Below are 22,308 nucleotides of genomic sequence, written 5' to 3' on the forward strand. Positions count from 1 at the left end.
TTTCATGGTGTACTGCGTGGTGTAATGTGAAATGTGTCTTAACTTTCCTTTAATTAGGAGTGCTTTTAAAAAATATATATAGTTTGATTTATTATGAAGACATATAAAGATAATGTTGTGTGTTTTTATGACCGCAATCAAACTGTATCCTGGTGTTTTATGGAGAAACACTAAAGCTACCGTCAGGCCTGGAAGCTGAGAATTGTACAAATTGTGGTTCGAAGAAATTAATGAAAAAAAAGTTCATTCTTTTTAAACAGTTTCGGATGAAAAATAAAATAATTTATTCATAAAGATTTTCTTTTGTGTGGTATTTTTTTATTTTGTTTGTTTGTTTTTTGGGGTTTTTTTTTTAGTTGAACTTTATTTAAACAAGCAGAAAAGTTTCTAATTTTAGGCCACCAAAATGGTAATTTATTTTATAGACTGAGGATATTGCTAAACGCCCTTACATTATTAATATTATTTATTTCTTAGCATCCATGACGACTTACAGTCGTAAACAAAAATACATTTCAAGAATCACAGTAGAAGTATTAATACAACTATACTGTGAGACTGACCTGTGGCATAAGGTTTTGCAATTAAAGTACAACACGTAATTATTATTTTTTAAGATTAGAAGAGAATATATATATATATATATATATATATATATATATATATATATATATATATATATATATATATATTAACCCCTTGCTTTCTTTGGTTTGCATTGTATCCTATTGGCATTTCTGAGAACTGCAGCGCTCGTGGCTCCTCGACGACTTTTCGTATTTTCCGCTGTTAACAAAATGTAAATATCGCAGGGCTGCGCACTTGCAGCGAAGCAGATAAAATGAATGGAAAGAGTTTCGCAACCTTGTGGGTTTAAAACGACATCAATTAGTGTAGTGATACGCTAGATTTCGTTTTTACAAAACAATAATAATAATTGTAAGTCATTTGTTTTTTTTTGTTTTTTTTACCGAACCTGGAAGTACAGGCAAGTAGAATGAGACCAGTAGAGTTCTGTGAGAGGAGCCGCCTGTAAAGCAAAGGAGTTAGGCATAGGCGATAACCGAGTCCGAGGATCGAGTGTGACAGCAGGCCCCCGGCGCTGCGCTCGGACGGGTCTACATACATAAACGTGTTTTGAAATCCGGTAAGATGAAGCCAAATAAAAAAACAAACATGTTTGCATGAAAATGATAAAGTCTGTAAATAAGTTTGTGACACAAATAAGCAAATATTAACTTATCAGCGTGTATACAATACAGTTGTAGCACTACCGTTTCCAGTGTGATTTATAGTTTTGTTTTAGATGTTCCCAAACTTCTGTTAATTCAGTAAAATGACTGCAAATTTATTAATAAAATTGGAACGAATTGATGCTGCTCTCTTACTTATTCCTCTCAACACGGAGCGTGGTAACTAGAATAATGTGGCTGACAGTTCAGTGATAAAGATATGGTTAATAATCTGCATTTCATTTTATAATTATATATACTGTAAAACAACAAAAAAAAAAAAAAACATTTTTATTAGGCGCATTTTCCGAAGGTGATATTTTACACACGCGTTTTTATTTGTCTAATTATTTCATTTTGTGAAATATAACATCTGGGAAAGATGATTTATCAGGGTCTCAGGTTCGACAAGAAGCTAGCCCAAGCACAGTTCCTTCCCTGATCGCCTTTTTGAAGATAGTTATGCCAGCTTTTACACTGTACCTTCAAAGGCAGGTTTTCAGTGGCAGCTGTGTTCGGTCCAGTCTCAGAAGTTTGCAGTATCATTCATGGTAGACTAGATAGAAGGCTTTAAAGCAAAAATAAGAATACGGAAGTGTATAGTATATTACAAAACATTTAACCAAAAATAGCCAGTTTTATGAGGATCTTGCATTAACAGGGTTTTTTTTTTTTGTAATTATTTACAGAATATTAATGCACTACAAATCACTGTTACTGAATATGTGTTAAAGTGAAATAAAAAAAGTAAAATATCACTATAAATCTACTTTTTTAATGATTGGATTGTGTGATAAGTTTTTTTTTTTATTCTTTTAAAATAAATTACTAAATTCTATTGGTCTGTTCCTTATTTAGATTTAGATTCATACGAAATGGCCGAGTGTGCGGCTCTTCAGTTTGTGAGCCCTTATGCCTTCGAAGCAATGCAGAAAGTGGATGTGGTTCGGCTGGCTGCTCTGAGTGACCCTGAGCTGAGGCTGCTCCTGCCCTGCCTGGTTAGAATGGCCCTGTGCGCTCCTGCGGACCAGAGCCAGGCCTGGGCCGAGGATAAAAAACTGATCCTGCGGCTCCTCTCGGGAGTGGAAGCTGTCAACTCCATCGTCGCCCTGCTGTCCGTGGACTTCCACGCACTGGAACAGGATGCCAGAAAAGAACAGCAGCTCAGGTAATCACTGGAAAGAGTATTGACAAGCCTGAAACTCGGATCCATTTTTCATAGCAGTTTGATTGTTATACACTATTGCACGGATGCCTAGACGAGATGTGTCATTTTTCTTACTTTTTATAAAAACGGTGCTTATACAAGATGTGTGTTGTTTTCTGTAGCATATCATGGATATGTGGTTTGCTCAAAGTGTTCTCTGAATGTGTTTGATTAATTTTCTTAGTGTGCATTGTCAATCATATTATTTGCCCCTCTGCCAGACACAAGCCTGGGGGATCAAATGGGGAGAGCATCTTGGTATCCCAGCTACAGCACGGACTGACGTTGGAGTTTGAACACAGCGATCCACTCAGGAGACTAAGGCTAGCACTCAGTGAATTACTAGCCATAATGAACAAGGTATGATTTAGATTTCTTACTTGTATGAGTGATTTGGATCGTAGAAGAGATCAATGTAACCCTTGGCTAACAGAATACAGTTCTAAATATCTAATGTAGTAATAATTATGGCCGATAAAAATATTTCTAGAAAATATGTTTAAAAAATGCACGGCAAAAATGCCATGAGTGTTTTAGGCATATAAGCAGTCATGCATATTGGAGTAAATGTACATCTGCAGTAAATTCTGGAAGCATCACAAGTAATTGCTGTTAATTGGGCAACTGACCCTTAATATTGCCACAAGAGTACAGTAATCCTTTTCTAAGGTGATTATGAGATAAACAGTATAATAGTTGTTTAACCACAGAAAGGCTAGTCTAATCAGGGTACTAGCCTAGTGGTATCCAGTTGGCCACTTGTTAAACTGTTCTAATCTTTTTGTTATATAGGTATCTGATTCAAATGGAGAGTTTTTCTTAAAGTCTTCAGAGCTTTTTGAAAGCACTGTCTATCTAGAGGAAGTCGCTGATGTCCTCTGTATTTTACAAGCAGGTAGTACCTCATTAAAACTATGGTGAATTGAAAACTGAAATATTAGTAGTTGCATGTGTTTTATTGTATGTTGTCTTGTTTTTTCTATTTTAAAACATGCAATTGGGGTTGTCTTTTGTGTTGCACTGACAGTTTGCTTAAACCACCCTGTCATAGTAAGGGGTATTAATTGGGGATTTGTTACCCCCTTGTGGACTGTTTGAAAAGGGACTGAAGTGAAGTAATGTAGAAAAACAATACTTCCAAAAAACATTTACTTTTACTTGACATTAAGGCTGGGGCGATGCCAAATTTTTCACTATTGATATATCGTTCTCCAAAAAAGCCGATGCATCGATTCATCAACGTTATGAAAGGGTGAAAAAACAACAACACAGTAATACGTCTGGAGCTGTGGTTTACTGTTTAACATAGGAAGTAACGCTCAGTAAAGTCTCAGTATCCCATATAGTACTGCGCACGTCCCTGGCAGCGACTCACTAATCTGTATCCGAGCATCTTACCTGTTGACTCTCAGCCAAGAATTTGGACAAGTAAAACACATGACATTGATACATGTTCTACAACACTGATTTTTACATTGTGAACGGGGGATTTTCAAAAGAAAACGTTTCATAGCTTGCCTTTGTCTGTTTCTACTACCATTATTTATACTGTGTACTGGTTTGCGTGTTAACTTCGTTAATCTGAAAAAGTTGCACTGCACAATAATGTAACTGTTGATGCACCATGCAAAAACGCAGATTTTATGGTTGAAAATGCAGATTTTAAGATGGTATGCTTTTTAGAAATACACATTTTTAAAGGCTAGCGCGACCTCTGCATCTCTAAATGGTCACGCAAATTAGTTACCGGAGTAATTCTAGCACACGCTTTTAACTCCTGCACAGATCCAATTCCATCAGTAAACACTCACAGGGGGCGGGGCAGGGGGGGGAAGGTGAGCTCAATCGCATGCAGATTCAGTGAGTCAGACCTCAGGGGAGCAGAGAAGCTCTGCAGCTTAATACAAAATATAATTGCTGATTCCAAATTTAATTAAAAAAAAAAAAAAAAAAAGCTTTTCTTTGCTTAAACCCTTTACACAAAAACGATGCACAGGCTTGACTATCGATAGTTGTCAAACATCGCCTCAGCCTTACTTGACATGCTATTAATTCACTGCTCCCATTTAATGTTTTGGTCAGATGACCAATAATTAAAGTACCTGCTGTGTTTATGAATATAAGTGACTCGATAAATCAAAATCTCCTCTGCGTAATGTTTTGTCAATTTATTTTCCCCTTTTCCTTGCAGAACTGCCATCACTGTTGCCAATTGTAGACGTAGCTGAAGCCCTGCTGCATGTTCGGAATGGCGAATGGTTCCTCTGTCTTTCAGTAGCAAATGTTCCTGACAGCTTCAATGAAGGTATCTTTCCTAAACTGCTAGTATTAAAACAAGTATTTAAATATTCAAAGAAAAAAAAACTAAAGCTAAAACGTGGCTTGAAATACATTCAGAGTGTAAAAATATCTTGTTCGTATTCTTTTGAATAATTTTAAGCTTAAAGATTTACAAGGTGAACCGGTGAGACGTTTGAACATTTTCCCATTAGAAATAACAGCAGCTACATAGCAGTTTGTGGATTGCTTCTCATCTTGGTAGGTGCTCAGTGACCTTAGATGATACTGAGAAAGGAAGAGTTAACCTAAGGGATAAGCCTAGCACTTGCATCCCATTGTAAGTGTTAAAATGCTGCACAGTAAGGGGCTCCCGAGTGGCGCATTCAGTAAAAGCGCTCGCTAGAGTGCAGGATGCGCTCTATAGCCTGGACGTCGCGAGTTCGAGTCCAGGCTATTCCACAGCCGACCGTGGACGGGAGCTTCCAGGGGGCGGCGCTCAATTGGTCGAGCGTCGCCCGGGGGAGGGAGGGTTAGGTCGGCCAGGGTGTCCTCGGCTCACCGCGCATCAGCGACCCCTGTAGTCTGGCCGGGCGCCTGCGGGCTTGCCTGTAAGCTGCCCAGAGCTGCGTTGTCCTCCGACGCTGTAGCTTTGAGGCGGCTGCACGGTGAGTTCGCAGCGTGTAAAGAAGCGGGCAGCTGACGGCACACGCTTCGGAGGACAGCGTGTGTTCATCTTCACCCCTCCCGAGTCAGCGCAGGGGTGGTAGCGGTGAGCTGGGCCTAAAAAATAATTGGGCATTTCAAATTGGGGAGAAAATAATAAAAACTAATTGGCAACGACTAAATTATTTAAAAAAAAAAAAAAAATGCTGCACAGTAGCTTCAAAACCTCTTTTCTCTTTTTAGTGTGCAGAGGTTTAATAAAGAACGGAGAGCGTCAGGATGAGGAAAGCGTGGGGGGTCGGCGCAGAACGGAGGCGCTTCGACAGCTCTGTCAGATGAACCCTTCACAGGCTCTGAGCGTCCGAGCCATGGTGGTGAGACCTGCTGTTCATCAAATCAAGAGAAACACAGGCTCAGGGATACATTTAAAGCAGGCTTTGTTTAGTGGTCTATCTCCTAGTCATGTAAATACAGTGAAACAACCTTTCCAATGCTTCGCTGTTTAGATCTTATAATACATTTGCCAGCATAGAAAAAAACATTTAAAAAAGTTAGCCCACCTTGATTCTAAGCTCTTGATTTGTGTTTACCTGTAACATTTTCCTAAGCAAAGACCAGTATAATTTTTGGGACAGGCAGATTTATCTAGATAAAGGGTTTGTTTTTTTGTTCTGTAGGTAGAAGAGTGCCACCTTCCTGGGCTTGGTGTGGCTTTGACATTGGATCACACCAAATCTGATACGGCAGATGATGCGGTGAGCAACCTGGTCTCGTTTGTCAGTGGTCTGCTCCTGGGAACCAATGCCAAAGTGCGAACCTGGTTTGGAATGTTTATCCGAAATGGTCAACAGGTGAGAGCCCTTTCCTTGTACAGCTGTGGCCAAAAGCTTTGCATCACCTAGAATTTTAGGATTGAGACATAATTAAAAAAAACAACTATATGAACATAATTTAGATCTTTTATTTAACATCACGTAATGAAAGAAACTACAAAGTGATATTGCAAAAGTTTACCAGAAGCCATAATAGTAGTACAGTATTTCATGTTAGATTTCAACAAATTTCACATTTTTCAATTTTGAAGAAGATGAATAACCACAAAACGGTATGTAATTCAATATTCAGTAGGTTTCCTTCGACTTCGTGAAGCAAAGCTGTACATTGCTTTAAAACTCTGTGGAAGGATTAATCAATTTTTTCAACTCCACTGCGATCAGGTGTGGTGGTTGTCTTGTATATGTTACAATGTTGACGTTCGTTCCCCTTTTGATTAGAGAAAGAAAGAAAGCAGTTCAGTTCTCTGGCAAATGAGACGGCAGCTGCTTCTGGAGCTAGTGGCCATCCTTCCGAGGTCCAGAAGCACTCACGTCCCGAACGACAGCGATTCCGATCTGGAGCAGACAGTAGCCGGGTACTCTGGACTGAGAGAGGAGCATGTGGTGAAAGCCAGTGCTTTGCTGCGGCTGTACTGTGCACTGATGGGGATAGCTGGCCTCAGGTAAGAAGTCATTTTAAACCTTGGCACTATCATGAGTATTTAGTTGGTTGTTTCCACCGCCCCCCCCTTTTAAAACCAGGTTTCGGTTTCTCTTTTTAAATACAGTGTTTATGTGCTCAATTAAATCTGAACAGCAAAGTATCTTGTGTAATCAAGGGTCCAGTAGAACAGAAGTGAACCTGTGTTAACAGCACCCTTTTTTATCGTCGCTTTCTGATATTATCACTTGTGACATACCTGGGACATGCTGATATTTAATCTTGGTTCAATCTTGCGGCAGCTTCCAGTTACTAAAATACACCAAGAATAAGAATTCGACCAGCTCCTAAAAGATCATCAGTGTCTTCTATTTAACAATACACTGAGAAGCCGTGGAACCTGTCCCACCGTAGCCTCCTGGTACAGAACAATGAAGGCTGCTGCTATATATAATATATGAAATATGTTTGAAAGGAAAATGGATAACACTGCCATAAGGCGTAGATGTCTTCTGCAATGTGCGTGTCCCAGATTGAGCCTTTTAAAAAAGAAGCTGCAGTGTTGATGAATTGGTTTACTTTTTTTGCATGTCATTTTTTTTCACTCCTGTCAAAGTAAATGTGATGGAGCCCTGGCTGCAGAGCGAGCGTTTTTTTTGTATTTATTTATTCACTCAGGCCTACAGACGAGGAGGCCGAGCAGCTCCTGCAGCTCATAACAAGCCGCCCCCCCGCTACCCCGGCTGGCGTGCGCTTCGTGTCTCTCTCCTTCTGCAAGCTGCTGGCATTCCCTACTCTCGTCAGGTAACGGGAATGACCTTGGAATAAAGAGCCCTGGGGCTGCAGCCGGAATGACAGCCGCTGCTCTTAAACTTTCAAAAGAAGAATATTGACCCATATATCCATCTACCAACAATATGATTGTTGACCTTCTATCTAAGTGTAATAGACAGCTATGGCCAAAAAACATCTATATGAACATAATTTAGATATTTTATTTAACATCATGTAATCAAAGAAACTACAAAATAATATTGGTGTAGCACGGTATTTCATGTTCAGTTTTAAGTCACATTTTTCAATTTTTGTGTCAGTTTTTCGTGACGTATGGAAAACTACACAGCGATATGTAATTCATTAATGTAAACGTAACATTATTCAGCAGGTTTCATTTGACTTTATGAAGCAGAATTAGTTCATTCTATTGGGTGATGCAAAACTGTTGGCCATAGCTGTATGTGCCGTAAAACAGAGTCACGGAGGCGTAACAAAAGGACAAGTTTTACATTCGATTTGGCTGTAGTGTTAGCGATCCTTGCTTTACTGTAGATGCAGCTGACACAAGGATCATAGGAGGGGAGGGATGGTTGACACACCTAAATAAGACCCTGATTTGCACTATTGTAGGAATACCTCCGGGTATTCTCCAGGTTTGGTGTGTGCTGAAGCTGTATGATATCTAACAGCAATCTTTGATCTGCAGCACACCAGAGCAGGAGCAGCTGATGGTGATGTGGCTGAGCTGGATGATTAAAGAAGAAGAATATTTTGAGAGGTGAGAGTTTGTTTTTGTTAAAGCGCTACGCTAACCTGTTGCTCTACAGCGATTTAATTTATTTTTTTTACCACAGTTTTTAGTTTTTTTCTAATATAGTTTGGAAAAGACGTTTTCTTTCTAAGAGGTTGCAATGATTGCTTAACAGCGTCTGTTTGTTTGTTTGTTTGTTTGCTGTGAAATTCCTGTGTTTCGTTTTGCATTGCAGTGCTGCAGGGGTATCGGCTTCTTTTGGTGAGATGCTGCTACTGGTTGCTATGTATTTCCATAGCAACCAACTCAGTTCCATCATTGAGTTGGTCTGCTCTACTTTGGGGATGAAGGTAAAAAAAATTTAAACATTCCTCCCGAGGAATGTGCAACATCTGAGTTTTATCTGCCCAAGCTGGCAATGTACAGGTGTATTTTCACTCTACATACCCTTTGTATTTTTCTGTTATATTCTTGATAGGACATCAGAGCTGTAGACATGTATCAATTTGTATTAATCATACTATTGTATTGAACCAGGTTTTTTTTTTTTTTTTTTTTTTTTTGTTCATTTGTGACCTGTTGGGTAAACCGTTTTATTTCTTTTCTTTCTTTTAATGACATGTATAATTTAAGTCAAGGCACAATTGTGTTGTCTCATAAACTTGTTAAAAAACCTGTTCTATGTTGTCTGTTATTTACGTGTGCAACATTGGAGTTTGACAGTGTTTATTCTTGCCATTTTTGTAAATATTACTACATGTTTGCTTCGCTTTTCTTTTAGATTGCTATTAAATCTAGCTCCCTGAGCAAAATGAAGACTATCTTTACACAGGAGATTTTCACAGAACAGGTATTTTATTATTGTAATCGTTTGTTTTGAAATCAGAACTCCTCATTTTTAAACTGTGGAAGAAGAAAGTATACTGCTTAGCTTGCAGCATGATCAAAATACAGTCAATGCAGGGTGATTGTGTCGTCACTTGGGCACATTGTTCTGTGCTTGTGACACTCACCACAGCGACCCTATATATTTCAAATGTCTGCTTTTCACGGTTATTGCATAGTGCTACCTGACCTGTGGCTGTTGTTTATTCCTAGGTTGTGACGGCTCATGCGGTACGAGTTCCTGTTACCAACAACCTGAGTGCCACCATCACCGGATTCCTTCCCATTCACTGTATCTATCAGCTGCTGAGAAGCAGAGCTTTCACCAAGCATAAAGTTTCCATCAAGGTGAGCATGCAGCTTTATCCGAACATTGCCATGCAGAAATAGCCACTTGTTATGGAAGGAATTCCATAACAAGTGGCTATTTCACAGCAGTGTGGAGTAGTGGTTAGGGCTCTGGACTCTTGACCGGAGGGTTGTGGGTTCAATCCCCAGTGGGGACACTGCTGCTGTACCCTTGAGCAAGGTACTTTACCTAGATTGCTCCAGTAAAAACCCAACTGTAAAATGGGTAATTGTATGTAAAAATAATGTGATATCTTGTAACAATTGTAAGTCGCCCTGGATAAGGGCGTCTGCTAAGAAATAAATAATAATAATAATCAGAGGATATAAAATCAAGCAATAAACAGATTGAATGTGTAGGAATTTGTTATTTAAATCAAAGAAAAAAAACTGTTCGACCCTTGCTTTTTTTGATGCTTGAAAATGCTTTTTGCCAGTCAAAAGTTATAAATGAGTTCAGCCCTTGGGTCTTCAGCATTTCTGCTGTGTAGTTGTTTCATAAAAATACACTGTTGTTTTAGGTTGTCTAGTGACCTGCATTTTACCAGCAATGAATCTGATTTATTTATTTTTCTTCCTGCCGCTCCTTTTTTTAAACTAGGACTGGATTTACAAGCAGTTATGTGAGACGTCCACCCCACTCCACACTCAGTTACTCCCCCTTATTGAAGTTTATATCAACTCCATTCTTACTCCTGCCTCCAAAGCTAGTCCCGAGGCCACCAACCAACCAATCACAGAGCAGGAAATCCTCAATGTGTTTCAGGGACTAACAGGGGTAAGATGCCTGGACCTTGTAAGCAATATCAATTTACTTGTACTGTATATACAAATTAAGTATTTACTGAAAGACTACGCTAGGAGAATTAATAAATACTGACAAATACATTAAAGAGACATATATTTAGGCACTGGTATATCTGATTCATTTACTGGTTTGCGATTTTGAGTGTTCTCTTTCCTACGCTGCTAGAGTGGCCAGCTGTTTTGAGTGGAGTTTTCTTTCCTGGACCTTTTCTTTCCAGCAGTGTTAAAAGTGTTAAGTATATTGCTTCTACAGTAGAGACAAAGGTCAGTCAGATATGGGGCAAGATTTTCACTGTTACGGCTTGAAGAAGTACTCTGTGCCCCACATTTCCTCCTGGACAGTTTCATCAAGTAGCAGTTCAGCAAATCGCTCTACTAGGGCACACGGACAGCAACTGAAAATGGCTTTTGTTCTGAGTTGCTGAAACTAAACTAAACTCATTTTGATTTTGTGCTTAGGGTGACAGCAGTCGAATTCGTCTGCGATACAATATCATGTCCCAGCTCCTGGTACTCTATTACGTCCTTTCGTATGAGGAGGCATTGATGGTAAACACAAAGGCACTTGGTATGTACTGTATGCATGCAATTTAAACGGTTCAGTTTATCATGTTTATTTGACAGTTTGATTAGGAGAAGCCTAACATATTAACAGGGGCTGTGATCTGTGCTGGCAAAACATCCAGTGGCTGCTGATTTAAAATGTAGCAAACTAAATGGTGGTGTTGGGGGGGGGGGGCAGACTTTGTCCTTTATGACATTGTGTTCATGAATAGCTGGGAATGGGAGGCAGTATTATTTTCACTCGGTTTCAATTTTATTGTAATTTACAAGTTCCTGTGTTGATTCACACTGTTTAACAGTAGATAGCAACATGGCTAAATTTCATGAGATCTGCATAGAAGCTTCATGTTCTTGTCCTCTGTTGAGGATATAGTGGAGGCAGGCGTACATCCATGCATTTGTTTATAAAACATTTTGCATATATCTCAAGATGTGCTTGTCCAGTGTTGTAAACTTGCTAAGGACCATCTGTAGCACAGACTACTTGTTCATGTTACTACTCTTATAAAAGCTTGACATAGTAAAAGCATAGCATAGTGTCATAAAGCATAGGTAAGCAGACCAGCAAATCAGGGTAATTTATAATAGAAGTATAACCATGTTAAAACCGCAAAAATACCATTGTAAACTTGTGTAAGGGTCATTTGTATTTACAGCATCACATGTTTCTTACAGCTCTCATGCAAAGGAAGCCTAAGTCATACTCCGCTGCACTTATGGACCAGATTCCCATTAAGTATTTGATTCGCCAAGCTCAGGGTCTTCAGCAAGAACTGGGGGGTAAGTGTGCTAACTATCTACAGACTTTATCTGTGTTCAATGCAGAGGCGTTGTCTTTTGATATCCTCACACTTTCAGCATGGTGCTCTTCTGTGTTATAATATTGTATAAAAACTAACGGACCGTTTGGTTTGTTTTCTCTCATGTGATCACTTTTCAAGGTCTCCACTCTGCTCTGCTGCGGCTTCTGGCTACAAACTACCCTCACTTGTGCATGGTGGAGGACTGGATATGTGAGGAGGAGATCACCGGTACAGTCTCACTCCTGAGGAAGATGCTGCTGACTGGCACTGCCAAGAAATACTCCCCAAAGCAGCTCCAAGAAGGTAGCCCACAGTATATTCAATCTTGGGGAACTATATCACACCTTTACCGAGAGCAACAGACTTTTTAAAAAGAGAGAAACCAGATGTCAAGAGTAAAATAAAAATGTAAATCAATCATAAATATAAATTAATAAGACACAGGCTGCAAAAAGTGTGTTGCATTATTACCCACAGTGTTTGATAGATGCGGATTTCAGTTTTTTGAGACCTGCTGTTTCTAACCTTGGTTACTGAAGTGAAAAAATCCTAATGAAACGTTTTCTGTTCAGCATTCCAGATGGTCCCCTCCAGTAACACTCGTTTAATGCAGATCCTTGAACACCTGACCCTGCTGTCTGCCAGTGACCTGATTCCCTATGTAGAGGTGCTGATGTCAAATATGAGCCGGCTCCTTAATGTAGGGGTTTCAAGGAGAATTTTCCAGACTGTCAATAAGCTGTGGATGGTACTTAACACTGTGATGCCCAGAAGGTCAGTGCTACTTGAAGAAAATAAGAAATAGGAGGTCGAGTAGGGTATAAATGTCTGTATTGCATACGTTTGCTGTCCAAGACGTATATAACATTGTCTTGTGGTGTTTTTATTTATTAAGATTGTGGGTGATGACTGTCAATGCACTCCAGCCCTCGATAAAGTTGCTGCGGCAGCAGAAGTACACGCAGAATGACCTGATGATCGACCCACTAATTGTCCTGCGGTGTGATCAGAGAATCTACAGGTGGGTCATTTATTTTCAGGCACAGTATGTTCAACTGAGTACTTTAAAAACATTACTGTTTTTATTTGTTATTTTACAGCAATAGTAAAGCAGGCTGTGACCCAGTATTATTCATGTTGTTCTGGGTAAAAAAAAAAAGAGAAACATTTGAGTGATTTTTTTTGTTAAATAAGCAATCCAATTCACCCTTTTAAAAGCAGCACTGATTTATATTCTGAACAGGTAGGTGGCAGTGTTGTACAAGGATTGAAAGGATCTTGAGAGTAAGATACGTAAGGTTTTTTAAGTGGTGTTCTCTCTTTAAATCCTAGATGCCCCCCTCTAATGGACATTACCTTGCATATGTTAAATGGGTACCTACTGGCCTCCAAAGCTTATCTGAATGCTCACCTGAAGGAAACTGCAGACCATGACAGCAAGCAGTCCCAAACCATTTCCAACCTGGGTCTGAGCGGGCAAACAGAGGCTCCAGAGGTGACTCGAGAGGAACTCAAGAACGCCTTGCTGGCTGCCCAGGTAACTCTTCACTCTGACCTTTCTATTGCAGTTATTTATTTTGTTGTTGAGTTAAATGGAACTTTTTACATTTAATCCAGTACACTCACTTATTAGCGGCTCTGAGACGTATCGTTCGCAGAGTGTATCCAGCAGCATAGTCAATGCCACCTTATAGTTTCAATAACTAATTTCAGCTATAAGTTAATCAGATCAGAAGCTGCACAGATTAACAGCAGAAGGTATACATGTCATTGTCACAGACCCCTAATTGTCCAGCAGTTCTCAAATATTTCAAATGTTTTGTTTGTCCTCAGGACAGTGCAGCTGTACAGATCTTGTTAGAAATGTGCTTACCCACTGAAGAGGAGAAAGGCCAGGATATCACCACCGAGTCTCTGCTTAAGAGCATTCAGCACCCTGCTTTGAAACAGGAGGACCCAGATAGCTGCCATGTGGTAGGATCGGAGGAGAAGGAGGGCAGCTTGCTCAGCAACCTCCGAGAAGTCCAGTGTCTCATCTGCTGTCTGCTGCACCAGATGTTCATCGCTGACCCTAACATCGCTAAGCTTGTTCACTTCCAGGTTTGTTTCTCTCTTAATTATGATAATAAAACAATATTTTAAAACTTATGTAGAAGTACTAGTAAAAGTGTTCCGACCTAGAATTTTTTTTATGAATGTAAATTGTTAACATTATTATCTGGTTTCACCCTGATTACCATTAATCTTGCACTGCCTAATGTTACCTTAAGCAAGACTAGTGCTAATCAGGGTCTGCAGAACAAGCATTTTATGGAAACTAGATCTTCAGATGAGCTAAGAAGTGCTGTTTAATGTTTGATTCCAACTTGTGTTACCTGTTAAGTAGTAAAATGTACAGCGTATTTAGTAATATTGCAATGCAATGCTTTTTCACAGGGATACCCTCAGGATCTTCTGCCCTTGACTGTGGCTGGCATCCCATCTATGCACATCTGCCTGGATTTCATTCCTGAACTCTTGGCACAACCGCAACTTGAAAAGCAGGTGAGCGCACTGCTGCTTGCATTTATATGATAGAGCGCTGTGAACGCAACAAAGCAAAATCATTTGTAAATAAAACCAGTGCACACACATATGGAGCGCACTCATAATCCGGACGGACGTTTATCTATAGGTTCAAAACTTGTATAAACCAGTTTATCGAACTATACCCAAATGTTATCTGAAAGGAGTCTAAGGTAGTTATCATGTTCACAATAGAGTGAGTGCATAATGGTCCCCATTTTGAATAAGAATCCCAATACCAATAATTGAACACTGGATTGCACAATCTAGATGACTTGTTTTGAATTTCAATATTATCAATATTTTAAAGATCATTTTGCTCAAATAACATACTTTTTTTATTACAGATTTTTGCTATCCAGCTCCTGTCCCACTTGTGTGCACAGTATGCATTGCCTAAATCTCTCAGTGTGGCTCGCTTAGCCATTAGTGTGATGGGAACACTGCTTACAGGTAAACAAGCTCATTATTTACTGATAAACATACACTGTGCATATCATTTGGTGGGCCATAAGAACAAAGTTGGTTTGCTGTAACTGACCCCTTCCCTTTAATATGCACAGAGCAGCATGAGAACATGAAACGTTGCTCCTGCTTCCTGGCACCTAATCACTAGATGTGTTGCAATTCTATCTCACTCTCCAGTGGTCAAGCTGCAGTCAGACCATGTGATTTACAGTGCAGGCACCAGGATGCAGCAGATTAATTCTAGCTCTGTATAGAACCAAAAAGATTCTCTGCACAATACAAAAGAGGTGACTAGTAACAATGTTAATGGATTTTAAAGCATTGGTTAGCACTTCTTTAAAATGCTTACCCCCCCCCCAGTTCTTACACAGGACAAGAGATTCTCTTTCTTCATGCCCACCCTGCCCTGTTTGGTGTCGTTCTGCCAAGCCTTTCCCCCGCTCTACGATGATGTCACAGCCCTGCTGATTCAGGTTGGGCAGGTCTGTGCCTCGGACGTGGCCGCCAAAGCAAGAGATATAGACCCCCTCATCGCACGTGAGTGTTGTCTGTATATAAATCTCATTACAATACAGCATCTGAAAGGGATTTCAGATTGTGTATTCCTGGAGTCCATAGTACGCTGATGCCAAGTAACTCATCCACAGAGAAGAATGGTAAGCTTTCAAGATTTGCAGCCATTGACTTACAATTATTCCTTGTTACAGGGTTCCAGCACTTGAAGGAAAAGCCGGATAAAATAGCAGGGATTTCAAAAGCTTCTCTCCAGCAAAGGTTAGCTAGGGAGCTGGCAAGCAGAGACCCAGATGTACAATTGTGTTACCGCATTGAAGCCACATTCATGGAGATTATTAACATGACAGTTACTGGTGTATAACTCGACTATGACAGACTTTTTAGCCTGGGACGACATCCTACAGGCTTAAAATGACCTATTTTCAGCAATGAACTACACTTTAATGTATTTTTTTGTTGTTGTACGACCGATAACAGGCGCCTAGCCAAGCTGTTTAACGGAAACACAACTCATAAAAACAGTCACCCTGCGTGAAAGCACACTTTAATTTGGTATAAGAGGTACAAGTAGTCCTTCACACACAGCCTTATAAAAAGCCACATGATTTGATATTCAGAAATAAAATTGCATATCTGGGTGGTATATAAGCTTATTGTAATACTCGGTTCTCCGTGTCATGTTCAAGCCATTAACTATTAGGAATTGAATGTTGAATTTTACACGAAGCCAAGAAAGAGGTCTACACGGGGAAAAGAGTAGACAGTCATTACAAAAACCTGCATATTCCATGTGATAGTTACAGAACGATGCATGGATGCTTTTTGACGAAGGTATGTTTTTCTAGCAGGTTTGATTTTATTCCTGCCTCTTTCTATTTAAAGTTCTTCTCAGAGCAGCGGGGGATATACATGTGTTTTGTAAATTCTTAATGGGCATTTCACCCATTCAGGTTCTATGCTATTGTGATAGGTTGTGGAAGGTATTGCAGCTTCTGGTCTGTTTTCTGGACCACTACAAGCAACAGCCTATGAAGCCATTTGCCACACTTGACTTTGAAAGATAACTATTGGGGAGTTCTGCAATATTTTCAATGCAAGTACATTAATTGGGCAGGCAAGTTGGCTGGAAATGTTGTGTGTGTTTTGAATAGTCTTGCATTTGCTGTAGAATTTAGCTTTTTTCAACTTTTGTAATAAAGTCTTTAAAACATCTAGTTTGCCTGTTTCTTTTAATTTATAATAGTTTATTGTGCTGTACAAATAAAGCATTGAATTAAAATCTTTATTCTAGAACAAGTCAGGTAGTCTGTAATCTTTACACTAAAATCAAGAAAGCAGTTTACTGCAGTCTGCATTGGAAAAATAGATTTAGCTATTCATACCTTTTCTACACCAAAAGATTAGAAAGAGTCCTAAACAGGTTTGATTGACTCCTGAGCTAAAAAGCAACTAATTTCACCTTTAAATGACACTACCACTGTACATTTGCAAGAAGTATTTTAAGCTGTTGGGGGTAAACGGGGCTAGGGATTAGCTTTGTGATGACAATTATACCTATTAGAACAAGACCTAGCAGTAGGTTAAGACAAGGTACATACCTTTGAAAGATGCATCTGGAAATTTGGGAGGGGGAGGGGGGGAGAGTTTACCCTATTATAGTGTAACAATTCAGCATCCCAGTAAACCTAAATCACAATGCCCCTGAATAAAGACCAAAACACACAGATTATTTAGTTTTAAGTTAGGTTTAAAGTTTTATTAAAGAAAATGATCTACAGGCCATCATCTTTGCGACAACCAGCGTTTCCTCCATCTAATAATGAAGCAGCATACAATGGCAGCGAAGAACACTGCTCCTGCACTGGAGACCAAATAAACCGCTGCAGGAAACAAAATAAGGAATTTCAAGTATAGTGGGCAAAATGTCCAGCTCAGCACTGGGATTTTAAGCAGTGAAGACTTTTAGAAAATAGGCATGAGATTGATGACACACGGTACCAGCTACTTTGACTCCTACATTGCATAGCAAGTTAAAAACTCTACTATCTGATTTTATACTAGTTGAACCTTGCAGTAAAATTTATGTATGAATATAGTTGTTGGCAAATAAAATCCAATACTGTATTTAAATTAAACACATCTGCTATACCAAGTCTGTGGGGTTGAGAGGACTCCTCTAAATTCCAGCTGATCCGAATGGGACCCTTTGAGATCATGCTGGACTGGGCTCTGTTCTGCCAAACTTGCAGTCCTTGGGTTCTTCTTTTCCCTTAAATATATAACACATAGTAACAGTGTGCAATAAAAAAACTCAGACCTTTAAGAAGACATCCCAGGTCACAATACAAGCATACAACATCTTTGACTGCTTGTATTCCTGCATCTGAAACTCCTTCATAGCATCCCAGTACCACAGAACCACATGGTAAATGTAGATAGACCCGCACTGATACAAGTCTGATCTTCAGTAAAACATCTGGATGTCTGCAAGTTATCCTTTACGTTAGACATTTCAGGGATGGGAGTCTTGGAGTCTTCTTTCCACCACCATGCCTGCAGCTGTAAAAACTAGCTGGCTTATTTAAAAGCATGTACTTACTTCTGCCGCATGACACAGGACAATCGTATTCTGTTCCTGTGCATACTGTGGCGTCACAGTGGAAGTAGACCTAAAACACAAGAGGTGTGTTAACACATACTGCAACATATAGCTACAATAACAAATGCCCATGACTAGTTTCATCAAAATCAGACAAGAGGTTCCCAATATACTGTATTACCTGAAACAAAAAAAACCAAAAAAAAACCCAAAAGGTGCAATAAAATGAGAAAAAAAAAAAAAAGCACCAAGCCAAATCAGGTCTTCCAAAAGTGAAACATTTAAGATAACCTACTGAACCATTCAGAGGTTGTAATGTCTGGTGATCCAAAAAGGCAAACATCTTCACTTGAAATCGTTTGTAATGCGCTGGAAACCGTACATCCGGAGTGGACAGGACAGGCTGGATCTCTGTTACATAATTGTCTCCAGCAAAAGGACACCTGCCATACAGAGAGTGGATTTACCGTGATAAGAGCTGGTAGTGCTGGTTTTCAGCTGCAACCAGTGCTCAAAACAGAACGCAGCCAAGAGTCATTCTGCTGGGCAGGACTACTGCTGCAATAGCTTGCATCCCCCACCACTAGATTACTTACCCCTTTTCAAGAAGTTTCCAGCGATGGCTCATATACGGATCTTTATCCGGAGTAGCCCAGCAGTCATCCAGGAGCAATACAAGTTTCGGGTCGACCCTGTTCAGAATACGAACTTCAATATACACCACTTTGCGCAGTAGCTTTATCACAGGGTACTCCATGCTGGTGTAATAATCTGCATAGGAGACATCTGGGAAAGCAGGTCAGCCCGGTTTAGTGTGGAGATCCACAGGAATTCTAAATCATTGTTCCGATTGCACAGGATCTGTTGCAGGTAGAGCTGCACGAATGCGTTACCTTTTGCAATCCTCAGCTCCAGCAGGTGTTCACCATCACTTCTTGCTGGGAAAGGTGGAGGGACAGTAAGGACAGCAGCCGCTATACGAGCTTCTGCTTCTTGATTGAAATGACAGCGTGCTGTAAGCCTGAAGAATAAAGAAATAAGGGTGCAATTCTGACACCGACATTCAGTACCAGAAGCCAGCTCGCCATGTTTAACACTCTGCAGCCCAATTTGCCAGCTTTTAGAAGATAAAAATGCTGCTGTTTATTTATTTTTTCTTAGCAGACACCCTTACCCAGGGCGACTTGAATTCAGAATGGTTTGAAAAGAGATGCAACCTATTGTGTTTGACACCCCCCACCAATATACTCGACTAGATTCAAAAGCACTTCAGAAGACTTAAGAAACCATATAGAGCCGAATGCCATGTGCCTACCTGAAGACACTGTCTCTGGATATTGTGGCTAGTCCTGCAGGAAGACCTTTAGCCAGGACGTCAACGGAATAGGTCACTTTCCCATCACTAACCTACAAGCATACAAGAGTATTGCACATTTCAATTTAGCAGTTTTACCAGCAATAAAAACACACAAACCTTTCAAAGTTTCTCTGAACTCTTACAAGTCGAGACAATGAGCGAGGAAGGTCTGTTCTTACCTTCAGCAGCTGGTGGTTATATTTGTTTCGTTTTAAAGCTGCAAGGTGCTCACCGTTCTTCGTGCTCCGCAAGAGTTGAGTGGGAATCGGAACTTCACGTATGCTGCGGTCGTCTGGGCTGGTTTACACTCTTGAGCATTACCGCTGGACACGTAGACGGAATCCAGGACCAGATGTGGTTTTGTTACATTTGACCAAATGACTATCTGAAAAAAGCCATCCTCGGTACACACGCTGCTCCCTTTATATATTTTAAAAAAATAAATAAATAAATAAATAAATAGAGAAAAAAGACGCCAAGTTACACCTCGCATATACATATGTAATGTATTAAACAACCCAGAAGGTTCTGCACTAGCAATACAATGGGTCACCCATTGTGAATCCTATAGCAAAAATAAGTAAGATATGGTCGTAATTAACACTTGTGGTGCTTAAACGGTAAATAGATTATACAACTTACGATTCATTGGATAATCGGTAGGATGCGGCTCTACATCGGTTGTGATGATGCACTTTACTGGAACATTCTCCGTAATTTCTATTCTGCCATCAGCCGCCGTCGCTAGAAGAACTACCTGCAGGGATGCCTGGTTTCCCTATATACACAAGAACACGGATTAGAGCTGCAGTGTACCAGTCTAAAAGCACGGGCGTGTGTACCGTCTCAAATAAAAGCCTACCTCCATCTGAACATAACATCCATCATACGCGGTTTCAAACAGCCACGACTCATCGAGGTCTTTCTTAACTGAGTATTTGCATTGAGAGGCAATATGTTCTGCAAAAACATATCGGCCATTCGCATCTACAAAAAAGTTCATGTTAGTTGTAAGTTTCTCATATATGTACACACACACTGGTTTTGGTAGAATGCGTAAAATTACAAGGTATCATGTATAAAGCATTACAAGTTCACTAAGATTTCATTACATATCCTTTACTAAATAACCAAATAATTGGAAGAGACACGGCGTTGCGCGTGCATGTTTGTCTGCAGAGCAACAGGTGTTTTTGGAGTAGGTCACAGTTGTTGCTAAACGTAGCCAAGTCAATGAAGCCACCCAATAACGCTAACTGTCAAGACAGCAACATGTTACCCATGCGAGTCCATTTGCATCTTGGACATTTCAAAATTAATATACAGGTAAGAATATTTTGTTTTAGTTATGTGTACAAACATTTTAAATATTATTGGTATTACATGAAAAACAGCCACCAATGTATCCAAATACCTAACCTAGTGTCTGGAACAAAGTTAGTTGTAGAATAGCCCGCGGCTCTGTGAAATGTGTGGGGGTAAACGTTTGCTTATGCACCGAAAAAAATAAAATCTTAAAATTGAGGGGGTTTTTTTCATACTCACCAACTACTAGAAACTTTATGGTCAAATCAATAAACTCGTCTTTAGGCACTTTCAGCATCATACCGGTTCTGGTGCAGGTTACAGTATCTTGCAGATCAATATATGAAACTATACGCGATTCCGGCAAGTAATTAAAGTAGCGATTTCTTAAAGCCAATTGAGAAACGTTGACGGAGAAAAACAGAAAACATAAGGAGAAAATGTTAACGTAACGCAGAACGTTCTCCATTGTTTGTTTGTTTGTTTATTTATTTGTTTGTTTGTTTGTTTGAAATAAATCAATAAAGTAGTTAGGCCCAACAACAGCTGCTCCTTAAAAAGAAGAGTAATTAACTCCATGGGCTACACCTGACCGCTGCGTTGCATTCCCTTGACCTGAGATTTACATCCATTGACCAATAGCTGCTAAATAAATATTCACACAACAGGCTACATAACCTGTATGACTTGAGTATACATTTTTAATAAGCACAGTTATAAAGGAGAAGTTTTTTTAGGAACATTTCACATTCACAAAATGATGTGTGTTTAGTTTTGACAAGTTAGTTATAGTAATGTATTTGTTTGATATTGGGACGTGCATTTAAATACGTTTAGTTATTCGTCGTGTTGTGTCTTTTAATAATAAAAGGGGCTAAACTATCAAGACTAGGCAACTTGAACATCTTTAGAGGAATATACATTACAGTTTATTGTGCAATGTGGTCACATCATTGAATCTTGTTCAGCATTCCAGCATTGACCAACAGTGGTTTATCGCGGTTTCAAGACCAGCATTATTTTATGTTGGTTGTGTTTTTTTTGTGAATTTAGTATAGCTGAAGTGTCTAACCGTTTAAACTGCAGTTTAGTGAACTGTGGTTTTAGTGTGAATGTTTGCAAATATATGCAAATGTGAAACCATATTTAAAAGCCCTTAGCAATAAAATTCAAAGGTGTGGTTATTTATTTATTTTGCCCATATGAAATAATCCGGTTCACTTTTATTTTCACTGTCAGTATTTTGGTTATGTTTGATATTACTGGACCCCCGTCCCCATCTCATTCTCACACCTGTTTGAAATGGGGGGCGGGGCTTAGGTTAAATATCTCATTCTCACACCTGTTTGAAATGGGGGGCGGGGCTTAGGTTAAATATGTCATGCACTCTTAAAATGAACACATGGTTTACACCTGATACTAGGGACGCCAGGCTGGTTTCACAGACCCCGATATGTGCTGAGCTAACCTCGGTCTAAAATTACTGCAAGTCGGTGCTTAGAAAACAGACGTAAAAGTCTGTAGTGCACTGTTCAGGGAGTTTTTAATGTCAAGGCAAAGGGCTGGATGTGTTAATTAAATCCAGACAACGTGACTGGTTTCCTTAACCACTGCCAGAATGACCACAACTACACAAGTCTGGTCAATCATGAGGATGTTTTATAATTTTCTGAGCTCTGGAGAAATGTTGTGCCTTGTACTGTAT

At 39.7% G+C, this 22,308-nt stretch overlaps 2 protein-coding genes across 5 annotated transcripts; one reads left to right on the forward strand and one right to left on the reverse strand.

Annotated features, from left to right (window-relative positions):
* The first annotated feature begins 737 nt into the window (after positions 1-737).
* Positions 738-16,553, forward strand: LOC131700510 (integrator complex subunit 2-like). Of its 2 annotated transcripts, none has more exons than XM_058998131.1 (25): positions 738-1,147; positions 2,091-2,400; positions 2,661-2,799; positions 3,232-3,334; positions 4,631-4,744; positions 5,626-5,756; positions 6,060-6,233; positions 6,657-6,880; positions 7,537-7,662; positions 8,342-8,413; positions 8,622-8,736; positions 9,168-9,236; positions 9,485-9,619; positions 10,221-10,397; positions 10,886-10,994; positions 11,666-11,770; positions 11,932-12,096; positions 12,366-12,567; positions 12,689-12,814; positions 13,126-13,330; positions 13,627-13,893; positions 14,230-14,337; positions 14,706-14,811; positions 15,187-15,363; positions 15,534-16,553. In XM_058998131.1, the coding sequence occupies exons 2-25, from the start codon at positions 2,108-2,110 to the stop codon at positions 15,701-15,703; spliced, it is 3,612 nt and encodes a 1,203-aa protein (XP_058854114.1). In that variant the 5' UTR covers positions 738-1,147; positions 2,091-2,107; the 3' UTR covers positions 15,704-16,553. The 2 variants fall into 2 exon arrangements, with proteins under 2 accessions (XP_058854114.1, XP_058854115.1); XM_058998132.1 differs by having other exon boundaries at positions 2,097-2,400.
* A 535-nt stretch (positions 16,554-17,088) lies between these two features.
* Positions 17,089-21,180, reverse strand: LOC131700626 (zona pellucida sperm-binding protein 4-like). 3 transcript variants are annotated; one of them, XM_058999158.1, is made up of 11 exons: positions 20,844-21,180; positions 20,161-20,285; positions 19,941-20,076; positions 19,531-19,718; positions 19,257-19,348; positions 18,835-18,962; positions 18,538-18,727; positions 18,237-18,384; positions 17,942-18,011; positions 17,492-17,611; positions 17,089-17,222 (listed from the first exon to the last, which is right to left on the reverse strand). In XM_058999158.1, exons 1-11 carry the CDS (start codon positions 21,070-21,072, stop codon positions 17,125-17,127), a joined length of 1,524 nt encoding a protein of 507 aa, XP_058855141.1. In that variant the 5' UTR covers positions 21,073-21,180; the 3' UTR covers positions 17,089-17,124. The 3 variants fall into 3 exon arrangements, 2 of the variants coding, with proteins under 2 accessions (XP_058855141.1, XP_058855142.1); XR_009308451.1 differs by lacking the exon at positions 18,237-18,384 and having other exon boundaries at positions 17,140-17,222; positions 20,844-21,173; XM_058999159.1 differs by lacking the exons at positions 17,089-17,222; positions 18,237-18,384 and having other exon boundaries at positions 17,456-17,611; positions 20,844-21,173.
* Between the last annotated feature and the right edge of the window lie 1,128 nt (positions 21,181-22,308).

This window comes from Acipenser ruthenus, chromosome 24 (assembly GCF_902713425.1).
Source record: "Acipenser ruthenus chromosome 24, fAciRut3.2 maternal haplotype, whole genome shotgun sequence".
Classification (NCBI taxonomy): domain Eukaryota; kingdom Metazoa; phylum Chordata; class Actinopteri; order Acipenseriformes; family Acipenseridae; genus Acipenser; species Acipenser ruthenus.

Coding starts and splice junctions, on each gene's coding strand:
- LOC131700510 (XM_058998131.1), top strand. CDS start 2,108: ATGGCCGAGTGTGCGGCTCTTCAGTTTGTGAGCCCTTATGCCTTCGAA. Junction 2,401..2,660: donor AGAAAAGAACAGCAGCTCAG/GTAATCACTGGA, acceptor CCCCTCTGCCAG/ACACAAGCCTGGGGGATCAA. Junction 9,237..9,484: donor AGGAGATTTTCACAGAACAG/GTATTTTATTAT, acceptor GTTTATTCCTAG/GTTGTGACGGCTCATGCGGT.
- LOC131700626 (XM_058999158.1), bottom strand. CDS start 21,072: ATGGAGAACGTTCTGCGTTACGTTAACATTTTCTCCTTATGTTTTCTG. Junction 18,963..19,256: donor TCCAGAGACAGTGTCTTCAG/GTAGGCACATGG, acceptor TTTATTCTTCAG/GCTTACAGCACGCTGTCATT. Junction 18,012..18,236: donor TACAACCTCTGAATGGTTCA/GTAGGTTATCTT, acceptor CTTGTGTTTTAG/GTCTACTTCCACTGTGACGC.